The 12,621-nt window shown below is 38.2% G+C and overlaps 1 protein-coding gene across 3 annotated transcripts in view; it reads left to right on the top strand.

Moving 5' to 3' along the window:
* Nucleotides 1-12,621, top strand: part of PCSK5 (proprotein convertase subtilisin/kexin type 5) — a 287,773-nt gene that overhangs the window by 202,301 nt on the left and 72,851 nt on the right. For all 3 annotated transcript variants that reach the window (XM_067569064.1, XM_067569066.1, XM_067569065.1), the window contains exons 14-17: nt 1,671-1,811; nt 7,681-7,783; nt 8,659-8,852; nt 10,550-10,634. In XM_067569064.1, coding sequence (XP_067425165.1) covers nt 1,671-1,811; nt 7,681-7,783; nt 8,659-8,852; nt 10,550-10,634 — 523 coding nt within the window. The remainder of the gene's footprint in view (nt 1-1,670; nt 1,812-7,680; nt 7,784-8,658; nt 8,853-10,549; nt 10,635-12,621) is intronic.

Below are 12,621 nucleotides of genomic sequence, written 5' to 3' on the forward strand. Positions count from 1 at the left end.
TGGCTAGGAAATGAAGCTAGAAAAATTAACACTGGAACAAGGTGCACATTTTATCAATATGAGGGTAATTAACCATTAGAACAGCCTACCAAGGGATGTGGTAAATTCTCCATCATTTGGAGTCTTTAAATCAAGATTGGATGTCTTTCTAAAAGATATGATCTAGCTCATCCAGAAGTTATTGGGCTCAAATCAAGAATTAAGCAACACCTGTGTGATGCAACAGGTTAAACTATATGACCAGGGCCTTTTCCAGCCTTAAAATCTATGAATAGAGGATGAAATAATGTCAGATAAAGGGTAAGATTTCTACCAAATCAGGCTGAAAAATCAAACAATAGGCAATATTGGGTTGACTGAGACAGGTACTAACTATTTCACACCAGTCTTTAGTCTGAAAATAAAACAGCTGAAAAGAAAATGGGTGATCACCTTCCATCATCCAGTTAACACCTCAGAAAAACCTCTGATTCTTGTTGCTTAAATTTTAGGTGTTGAATGTAAAATTAGAGAGGTAATATGGTATATAATTTGGGTACTGTAGTGGAGGACACTAACAAAATTGGGAGACTAAAGAAAGATAACTATGATCTAATAACAGGTTAATGGAACTTAACTTCCATAGTTTAATAATAAACAGGCAAAGGAGAATATTAAAGCCCAAAACAAATTGTTGAGAGCAATTAATATAAAGGAGGAGGTAAACTTATTTGAATTTTATCATAAATGTAGTACGAGTGATCTCCTTAAAGCAAGATTAATTTGGTTTACATTTCTGGAAAAGGTTGCTCAGTGGGAAGAGTGACCAAGGAACTGCCCATCAAGACAAGTAGCTGCAGGACTTTTCAAAGAAATGTTCATCACTGACCTATTTTAGTCCTAAGTCTTTTATGATGAGAGACTGACAATTATGCTGATTTGGACCAAATTGTGTGGTGGTTTTTTAATGTGAGCAAGTACAATCAAGGGAGTAGTGTGGCCAAATTTATTTTCCTTGTTTAATTTCATAGGATGGGTTTTTCACTGATGGTGTTGCTTTCACAGGATGACATGGAAGTTTTACTACACAGATTTTGATATGTTAGGAGAGTTTATTCTTCCCTCAGTGTGAAGTAGAAGACCTCAATTAAAACCAGTAGAAGTTACTCATTGGGTATTATAGGAAAATCAACCCCTTTAATAAATTGGAATCCCATCGAGTGTGCAACTAATTTATTGCCAGATTAAGAATCATAAAAAAGTTGGTTAACTAGTGTTCTGAAGGAAAGTGAAATCAGAGATGAAAATTTATTCCATTGAAGTCCATATGAGTTTTCCCATTTAGTTCAGGGTCAGAATTTCATCCCTTATGTGCAAATTATTTGTGTTTTTCATGGAGGCAAACATGAAGTATTTAAGTAAGCTTTTATTAGAATTGGAAAAGGATGATGTGGTGGAAGATCTGTAGTATGAAAAATTGATTTAAAAAGGTGAGCTGGTTTGAGTTTATATTGAAGTTAAAACTGCATCATCTCTGTCTTCCTATGTCCTGCACAAGGACATACAGATAAAGTAAAGACTCAAATTCACTCATATTATTCAAATTTACATTATCGGTATCAAAATCCACATGAGAGAAAGAGAGAAAGTAAGTCATTTCTAAGATTATGCTTTAAATATTTGACTGCTAGGCAAATTGAAAGAATGGTCCTTAGTTCTTTATGGGACATCCATCCAGCCTTACTCGCCAAGAAATGATTTTCCCAAAGTGGAACGAATACGCAGTCCAGTTGAAGACCCTACAGATGACTATGGGACAGATGACTACGCAGGTGAGCTGGATCCTACATCTTAAGGATTTACTGTACTGCATGTATAATATGGTTGAGGGGTTAATTTGGGACACTGCATGTATAATACAATTGTACTGTCAGAACGTTACTGCCTATCCACCTTACTTGTTTGATGTTCACCACTTCCTTATACTCTGCCTCCTTCTGTCTACTTGCTTTCCTTAAAAAGAGGCTCAGTTCTTGGAGGCAGGAACTATGGCTTTGTTTGTTTGTTTGTTTGTTTGTTTGTTTGTTTGTTTGTTTGTTTGTTTGTTTGAAAACTACTTAGCACCATGTGGATGCTGCTGGAAACAAATAATAAATAACAATAACCAAATTAGTTGAATAAAAGTAACTTCCACAGTTACTTTGATCCACCTTTCCCTTTTTCTGGCTTGAAGAGGAAGTTTATATTTATATTTATAAAACTCTTCTTTTAATAGATTAGAATTTTAATAATAAATACAACTTTATAATAATAAAATGCAGAAAAATGAATTTCTAAAGGTCCAAAGCATCATGCCAACCAAAGCTCTAATAAAAGGGCTTTGCACTGAGCTTTTCCCATGAGGAACGGGAGTGATGGGACTTCAGTTAGAGTTTTGATTGAGTAACATTTGAGTCACGTGACTTGTTGCTGAAAGTTGCATATAAATCTTTTTATTTCTGATTATTTAAGCATAGCAAGTATATTTGGTATATTCATGAGGAATATACATAGCGAAGAATTCCCCAGCATTATATATGAACAGCTGTTCAGGGTGATATCACCCATATTTTGTCAGGAGAGACAATCTCCTTCAACTGAGCGCTATGAGAAATTATCCGTTGTTTTCACGGCGTCTTTTATTATAACTTGTTTTTCTGGCATAAGTCAGAAATGGTCAGAGCAAGAGGACAACAAGTCAGTGGGGCTGTCCTGTTTGGGTATGACATTATCTATTCCAAAAATGTCTAGAGCATTATGAAAGCACTTAGGCCCGTTATGTGTGAAAAAGGTACTTCTGAAAGCCAGTACCGGGTAATATTTGATAGGATGATTCCATGATCAATATCTTCCTGTCTAGTCAATATCACACTTATAGTGCCAGTTCCAAGATGACAACATTATACTAAAAACGTTTCCATTCTCGACTCACTCTTGAACCTCTCTTTATTTTGGAAGGTGATTGAGCCACTCTAAAGTCATCTGGATAGATTGGGATTTTACTTTTTATTTTTTTATATTCTGGCTTCAGACAACATCAACATGGCATAGAGATGGGATTGGCATATGTTGGTTCTGAGCAGCTTTCCATAGTGATAATGTTTAAGCTACTAAACGCTTTTGATGGCATTAGTTATAAAAACCAAACCACTGTGAAACATTCACATTGCTAATGTGGACCATAAACTCCGCCTTCCCATAATGTAAATACAGACCTGCAAAACAAACACTATCTATGGGCAAAAGACTCAAAAAGAACCACTGCTGATTTATAGAAAAAATACACTGAAATCTGGTCCATTATCTTGCCTATACATTCCAAAAATTACATCCAAAATTCCACCATAAACCACACAGCACAAGTGACCTCATCTGCCTTCTAATCTATGAAACAACTGGAAGGAAGACTGGATTTAGGAGCAGGCGATCCAGGCGAATGCATGGGGTGCCATGCTTGTGGGGTGCTGGGTTCAGGGTGCTGTTTTTATTGTTAGCAACAAAATGGAAAATAGAATGTTTGAAGTGAAAAGTTTCAGGTATTCCATATGTGGATTCATTTTTCAGTAACCTCCTAGAATATTCTGGACATTTGTAGAATCTCATGGAACCTTCCAGACTTTGAGAACTACGTTTTCCTCAAACCTCCTAAAATGTTGTCAGCCATGCTCTTGTGGGTATATAAGGGGCGGGGTGTCGCCAGTCAGTCAGTGAGATATAAGAACGAACTGAAGTGAAGTGAGAGCCCAACTTTAATACTATGAATCTTGTTTTATTGTGTAATTGTGAAAGTGTACTTGTTTTTAAGACTTGAAGAATGTAAAAAGCAATTAATAAAGGACATATTTAATGAGATGCCAGAGATATCTACCAAATCCCTATCTACGCAACAATATAAAAGGAATACTGTTACTTATTTTGCTATAACAACGAGAGTTCTGTAGCACTTTAAAGACTAACAAATTTAATGTTAGTAGGCATAAGCTTTCGTGGGTTGCACCCCACTTCCTCAGATGCAGTTGGTAGAAATAATATAGCAAATACAGGCAACATATATATGGTAGGCAACACATACGTATCCAAAGACATAGGTAACAATGGGGTGGGTTGATGAAAGCCGGATACTTGTGGCTTAATGACAACCATTGAGTAGGAGGTGAGATGATCAGAGCAACTTACTTCTTGTAATGAGTTAGCCATTCCAAATCTCTGTTTAAATCCAGTTTGAATGTGTCAAGTTTGCAGATAATTTCTAACTCAGCAGTTTCTCTTTGAAGTCTGCTTTTGAAGTTTTTTTGTTGAAGAATGGCAACTTTCAAGTCAGCTACAGAGTATCCTGGGAGACTGAAGTGCTCTCCGACTGGTTTATGGATGTTTCTATTTTTTATGTCTGATTTGTGTCCATTTATTCTTTTGCGTAGTGACAGTCCGGTTTGGCCAATGTACATGGCAGAGGGGCATTGCTGGCACATGATGGCATATATAACATTAGTGGATGTGCAGGTGAATAGCCCCTTATGGTGTGATTGATGTGGTTAGGACCAGTGATGCTGTCACTTGAGTCTATGTGTGGGCAGAGCTGACAACGGGGTTTGTTGCAGGGATAGGTTCCTGGATTACACTTCTTGTAGGGTGTATGGTTGTTGGTGAGTATTTGCTTCAGGTTGGGGGGCTGTCTGTAAGCCAGGATGGGTCTGCTGCCCATTGCCTGAGCGAGAGATGGATCATCTGCTAGGATAGGTTGTAGATCTTTAATGCTGTGTTGGAGAGATTTTAACTGGGGACTGTAGGTGATGGCCAGTGGTGTTCTGTTGTTTTTTTTGTTCGGTCTGTCCTGTAGTAGGTCACTTCTGGGTACCCGTCTGGTTCTGTCAATTTGTTTCTTCACTTCTCCAGGTGGGTATTGAAGTTTTAAGAATGTTTCATAGAGATCCTGTAGGTGTTTGTCTCTGTCTGAGGGATCAGAGCAAATCCAGTTGTATCTTAAGGCTTGGCTGTAGACAATGGATTGTGTGGTGTGTCCAGGGTGAAAGCTAGAGGCATGAATATACGTATTGTGGTCAGTTGGTTTTCGGTATTGGGTGGTATTAATGTGATCATCCTTTATTTGTATTGTAGTGTCCAGGAAGTGGATTTCTTGAGTGGACTGGTCCAGGCTGAGGTTGATAGTGGGATGGAAATTATTGAAGTCCCGGTGAAATTCTTTGAGGGACTCTTTCCCGTGGGTCCAGATGATGAAAATGTCATCAATGTAGCGTTGGTAAAGAAGAGGTGTTTGGGGATGAGTTTTGAGGAAGCGTTGTTCTAGGTCAGCCATAAAAATGTTGGCATACTGTGGGGCCATGCAGGTGCCCATAGCTGTGCCACTGACTTGGAGGTATAGATTGGTTCCAAATCTGAAGTAGTTGTGGGTCACGACAAAGTCACAAAGTTCAGCTGTCAAGTGTGACATATCATCAGGGAAAATGTTCTTGATGGCTTGAAGTCCATCTTTGTGTGGAATGTTGGTGTAGAGAGCTTCTACATCCATAGTGGCTAGGATGGTATTATCTGGGAGCTCACCGATGGATTGTAGTTTTCTCAGGAAGTCAGTGGTATCACGAAGATAGCTAGGAGTGCTGGTGGCATAGGGCATGAGGAGAGAGTCCATATAGCCTGACAGTCCTGCTATTATTATTTTGCTATGCTTAACAGATAATGTTGATGACTTTCTAAGACTGCAGAATATAGACTTTTGCTCTCCCTAATACTATCCGTTTTCCCCCATAAAAAATAAAAGATTCCCCCGAAGATGTCTTCAGGAGCTCAGTATGTGAAGTGAAAAGCTCAATTGCAATCTAGTTTGCAGCAAGGTGCAAATTTGATGGGAAAATATCTGAAACAGAACAACATAGACTGGGCTTTAGGCAGTAGCGATCGTCCAAGTGCAGAAGAAATTGAGGAGAGAAGCATAAATGATGGAAGTCCTATAACTAAGGAATTAGCAGATTTACCTGAAGATAAGGAATGGAAATGTGAGGAAAGTGATGGAGAATCATCCAGTTTTCCTGGCAATGTAAAAGGAGAGTTATGACAAAGAGAAATTTGATTTATGTGAGAAGGAGCAAAATGATAAAGAAGGATCAGCCTCACATTATGCCATTGCTGTAGCAAAACTATTAAAAATGAATTGATTGACCTTAGGCAAGGAAGATGCTTGATAACATATTGATATGCTCTGCAAAGCAAAGCACTATGCCGTAATACTGGACTGCACTCCCAACATTAGTCGCAGTGAAAAGATGTCATTTACAATAAGATTTGTTGACGATGAGGATGGCTGTATCCAAGTGAAGGAACCCTTTATCTGTTTCTGGTCTGTGGACAATTCTACTGGAAAAGGCCTAACAGAACTGTTTATGAACTTTTTGAATGAGAATAAAATAAAGCTTCAGGACTGCTGCAACCAAAGCTACGACAATGGTGTGAACATGAAGGGAAGAAACTGCAGTGATCTTTGCACTGAATCCAAGAGCTTTCTTCATGCCTTGTGGCTGACATTCCCTCAACCTAGTTGTGTCAGATGCAGCATCCTCTTCTTTATATTCAGTATCTCTCTTCTGAGAACTGCAAAGGATATACGTCCTGTTTTCAGCATCAACTATCAGGTGGAAGATCCTCACAGATCTTGTTACAAATCTGTAACAATTTTGCAAATCTGACTGTGAAGCCGCTAAGTGACACTCGCTGGGAGAGAGATGCATTGACAGTGTAAGGCCAGTGAGGTACCAAGTGACTGAGGTTTACGACACCCTGATGGAACTGGCGCAGTTGAGTAAAGCCAAGGCCGGACTCCAACACGTGGCACAAAGCCTAGCAAACCAGATCACTGACTTCAAATTTCTGGTCTCAATTGTGTTCCAAGTAAAACATTGCAAGCAAGGCATTACAAACTCAGTCGATAGAAGCTGCCTTGATGTCATTGTGGCCTACAGAGACAATGGATATGAAGATGCCATCACTACCCATATCCTGTCCTGGAATTATGTAGAAACTGCACCATAAGATAGTTGTCATCACCAGCATCTAGTTATTATTCAATAAGAGGTTGTTATCAGGAAGATAAGGCCAGAGTTAAGGTTACTTGGAGAATCTTCACCATCAATTCCCCAACATTCAGAGTTAGTTCATATTAAAAATATCTGAATATCCCAGCTTTCAAATATTGTGAACCACAAGGCCCCAGTCATCTTTTTATTATTAATTATTATTATTATTATTTATTATTATTAACAATATGCTAGTGACAGCCTGCCAGATACTGTTTGTTTCCAAACCTAAGATTTATTTGTGTGCATTGAGCTATTATTGATAAACGATGTTGTTATTCAGTCTTTGTTAAGGGATTCGGACCTTTAGGCATTAGTGACAAAAAATTAAAAATATTTGTTATTTATTATGGAAGCTTCTGTTTGAATCCAAGAATAGTCTCTGATAAGTCTATGTTAGATTCTGTGTTAACTTCTTGAACATGTTAAAAAAGATCACTTTAGCTAGTCACTAAGTCCATATAAGGAACTGGGGTAAATATACTCTGCAATACAGTAATTTTTTGTAAGGATTACTGAGTAGCAAATGCTGATGTGTCATTTCCCCCTCCCCCTTTGATTTTTGGATCTATTAAAGGGCCATGCAATGCAGAATGTAGTAAAGTGGGGTGTGATGGGCCAGGACCAGACCATTGTACTGACTGTCTACATTATTACTACAAATCTAAAAACAATACACGGTAAGAAAGAAAAAATATCTTTATATAGCATATCTTGCTCTATTTTTATCTTAATGTCTCCCCCTCCTTTTTCCTTTATTACTGAATAAGGAATAATTTCTCTTACCTTTAATTTATTTTACAAATTTGCACAGGAGTTAGAGGAAAGTCCTACTAATTTGAATTGAATTCACATCCTGCAAACACCATTTCCTGATTATTCACTCACGATCTGACTATTTTAGCAAAATGAACATAAAAGCAAAATTAGAACCAGCAGAGCTAGTATATAGCAGCTGTCAGTGGGCTTGGGCAAGCTTGGAGGAGATGTGGATAGTTCAAAATGAAATTTTGATTGGGTGATGAGGGAATTGCCAGTGACCCAGCAGATGCTGCAGAGGAAAAAAGTGACTGGATGCAGTGCTTGTAAGGATTACTTTTTGTTAAATTCTTGTTTTGTATTTTTAAAACAAATGTTTTAAAAAAACATACATCAGAGTGCTACATAACATTACTTTTTAAACCTTGACTGGGCCTCCAGTTATGTGTCCTACTCATAAGCCATCTTGGATAATAATGGATTTTTAAAAACGTTGAACTGCACTTAAAATGAAAGTTGTAGTCATATAAAAGTTGTGTTCTTCACTTTTTTGACCTACAGTGCGACAGTCAAGGATTATTTTAGAAGTGGAACTGGTGAATTGTATTAATCCTTCTGATTCATTTCTGTGATAGTTAGAAACTATTTCCTTATCTTTATTGAGTCTCTTCATACATCCAATCATTCACTTATCTTAAGTACCTCAGGCTCAATTCCATTACGATATGCTGTGGAATTATAGGGTGATGGGTTTATGTCAGTGATGTCTCTGCCTTTTTTTCACTGCGCAATGCAGGATTTGTGTTCCAAACTGCCCACCTGGTCACTACAATGCGGACAAGAAACGCTGCAAAAAATGCTCACCCAATTGTGAAACCTGTTTTGGAAGCCATAGTGACCAATGCCTCACCTGTAAATCGGGTTACTATCTGAATGAAGAATCCAGTAGCTGTATCACCAACTGCCCAGATGGATTTTACCTGGACAAGAGTCAGTATTTTCTACTGCTTATTTCTTTGGGCTTCTGATATTTTGGGTTGGGGTGTTTTGGGAGGTCAGGGGACAGTTTTTAAGATTAAAAGTTATTTTGATACATTTGTCCCTATTCTAAATCTCATTCTTTTATGAAATTGTTGGGACCCAATCTTGATCAAGTGTCTCCTCCAAAACTAAGCCTGGATTCTGTTTTGATTATTAGCTCTTGAAAATCATGTTTAGGAGCACAAGATAAAATCCTTCCCTTTCTCGTTCTGACCAGGAAGTGGAGGTAGCAAAGTAATGCTTGTCTCACTACAATAGGAGAGCTACTGTGCAGGATGGCTCAGGGTGGTCAAGCGTGCGGTGGGGGAACATGTGGAAGGATGCATCTTTTTGCCACTGCAGAAAGGAGCAGCATGCACTCACCTCCAGCACATATTAAACATTACCTCCTAAACTGGGGCACCATGCTCCCCTGGTAAACCAGTGGACATGTGAGAGCCAAAAGGGCAGGTTGCTCAGCTGCTGCACTGGTGTGCTAAGGAAGGTAGAGGCTCAGTCCTCAACTCTTTCCCTACTGACACATCCACACAACAAAGGGCCGAATTTGGCCCTCTGTGTAAGGAGTTGGTTGTAATGATGTTTGACAGACTTTCAGTATCTGCCATCATGAGATGATGCAATAGCCGTAACATACACCGCCATGTGAGAGACCTGGCATTCCTTTCCATCTATGGATTGCCATGCAGAGTCCCCAGTCTTAATTCCCAGCCTATGCCCTGATCCTGTAAAGTATTTAAACAAGTGCTGAACTGTAAGCATGTGCCTAAATCCCAGCGATTTAAAGATCCTTTAAAGTCCTTAAAGATATGTGCTTAAGAGTTTTGCTAAACTGGCGCCTGCAGTAGTATGAAGCAGTGTACTCATTAGCTTCATTTCTTTCATTTTCATGTCATAAGAACCAAGTATGATTATTTCCTTCTACCACAATGGCTTCTTAGTCTGATCAGGGAGCACAGAGAGAATGTAGATATGGGATTCTCACAAAGCCCTTTTCAAGTAGAAAGTTGGTCTCCATGATACAGAGCCTCCAGGGTAGGAAGTGTAAATGGGTGGAGGAACCTTGCCTCTTTAGGACTTATGTCTGAGATAAAAGGGAATCTGTAAGGAGATAGGGCAAATTGCAAAGTAATATGTGGCTCAGGTTTGATAGGATCAGAAAAGTGCAATCAGTCATATCCTTGAACCCCAAAAAAGTGAAATCAGGAAAGTCTTTTTGCTTAACTGATCTAAAAGACAATTACACAAAGGTTGTTAGATCGCTTTGCATGAGTGATTTATATAGAAATTCTTATTTGCGTGAATCTAGTATTTTTCCTATTTGAAAGGACTGCATGAGTCAGTGATGAAAACATAGTTAATTTAAACAAGTGTGTTCATGGAAGTGTTTTCACAACCTCAAAGCATATTCTTTTTCAAAGGAATAGGATGTCATTTTAAATATTTAGAAATAATTGAAAGCATTTGATGTTTGATGGAGAAGGTTAATATATAAGCAGCACTTCAGTTATTTAATTTCATTCTTGCTTTCTATTTTCATTCCTGGTGCCAAGGTAGAAAAGCAATATGCAATGGAACATATCCATCTCATTTTATTAAACATGATTGACCAGAGTTTTCTGGGCTGTTTTTCTTTTTTTCCTTTGCAGATAAGATTGTTTGCCGGAAATGCAGTGAGAACTGTAAGACATGTGTTGAATCCCAAAGCTGCATAGAATGCAGACAGGGCCTAAGGTAAGGAAATGATGGATTTCATTGCACACAATAGCCAAAGAGACTTCCTGAGTTTATGGACATACATCAAAGAGTGTTACATAATATTACTTTTTAACCTTGACTGGGCCTCCATTTATGTGTCCTATTGCTGTTCATGTTATAATATAATACGTTCTTGTGCCATCATAAGCCATCTTGGATAACAATGGATTTTAAAAAATGTTTAACTGCAGTTAAAATGAAATGTGTAGCCATGGAAAAGTGGTGTTCTTCACTTTTTTGACCTACAGTGTGGCAGTCAAGGATTATTTTAGAAGTGGAACTGGTGAATTGTATTAATCCTTCTGATTCATTCCTGTGATAGTTAAAAACTATTTCCTTATCTTTATTGTGTCTCTTCATACAGCCAATCATTCACTAATCTTAAGTACTTCAGGCTCAATTCCATTATGATATGGTGTGCCAATGTATTAAACAGTAGTGGATCTTTTTTTCTTGGTAGGGGGACGGAAATCATTCCTGAAACTGATAGGTAAAATCCATAAAGCAGCAGCAGCAGCACACATTTCAACTTCTGTGTGAATGAGTGACCTTTTGATCCAAGTGGAGAGGGTCAAAAATCCCTTTAGAATTTATAAGGGATTCTATTCTGGGTTTATGCCACAAAAATTTTGAAGTCAAAATCTGTATCTGAGGCTAAGGATGATCCTTGATTGTTTTAGTATTAAACATGTACCTTGTTGCAGAATAGATTACAGTCTTTGAGATAGTGAAAGCTGACCATCATAGTTAGTTTCTTTTAATGTCTGTGCCTAATTTATTTTTCACATGATAAAGGCACTTCTCACTCTCTGTATACACACGATGCATTTAGATTTTTCAACCACCTGCATTGTTATGCCTCCTGTGATGAAGAATTATAGAATCGTAGGACTGGAAGGGACCTCGAGAGGTCATTAGTCCAGTCTCTGCACTTATGGCTGTTTTTTAGCACTCAGAAAAAAATGACCCTCCTTAAATAAAAGGTTTGATATGAAGGAATGAAGGCATCAGATCAAGTCAAGGCCCTGGTACATTTAAGCCCTCTGTAAAATGGGGATATTTATTTCCCGCACAGGAGTGTTGAGAGGCTACTGGTAAATCCATGGCTGTAGAGCATGTTAAGATCTTCTAATGGAAAGTGCTATGTAAGTGTATAGTATTATTAATTCATATAACTACATCTTCTTATTCCAGGCCTGTGAATAGTTGTGGAGGAAATGTGAAAATCTTGATGATGATTTTAGGAAATTTTCTGAAGTTTTGCCATTTATGTTTTTGACTAATTTTAATAGTCACACTTATACCTCCTCAAGTTGCTAAGGTGTCAGTCCCTTTAAAATGATACAAACTCAGGCAGACGTCAGTTTAGCAAAGCAGCAGTGTGGGGACTTCTCATAGCTGTATCAGGCACCCCAGTGGAAGAACCAAGGTTAGAGATTTGTAGGAGAGAGTATCTGACAGGTTTCCTGGAGCATAAAACATAAGGCTTATTGTACTCACAATGCACCCCTGCCAGGAAATACGTACAGCGGCTTATAGTGCCATGGAAAAAAGGAACCAAGTGGTAAAAATCCAAGAATGAAAGGGCCAAGAGAATGCTAGTCTCACTTTATCTTAGACAATGTGACAGGAAAGACCCTCTTCAGAAGGACCAAATAAAGCCCATCCTGAAATAAAGAAGGAAGAAATCTCAAGAGAATATTTTTAAAGAGTACCTGGACTACAGTTGTCCATTTGTTCTTAGGATAGCCATTTGAAAGACTAAAACTCAAATTAAACCTGGAACTGTGGATTCAAGTCCAGATTTCATGCCCTCCAAAAATTAATTTGGATCAAGGGTTTTTGTTCAGGTGATTATTAATTTAATCTTGCAAAGAGCTAAATGTCTTCAAGCTCCCTTTAATTTCAACGCTCTTGGCACCTCAAGGTATCGGTCCTTATCGTGGTAGGGAAGTTAAACTAT

The sequence above is a fragment of the Emydura macquarii genome, unplaced genomic scaffold (genome assembly GCF_026122565.2).
Source record: "Emydura macquarii macquarii isolate MOO-44397 ecotype Brisbane River unplaced genomic scaffold, CSIRO-AGI_Emac_v2 contig_2897, whole genome shotgun sequence".
Classification (NCBI taxonomy): domain Eukaryota; kingdom Metazoa; phylum Chordata; order Testudines; family Chelidae; genus Emydura; species Emydura macquarii.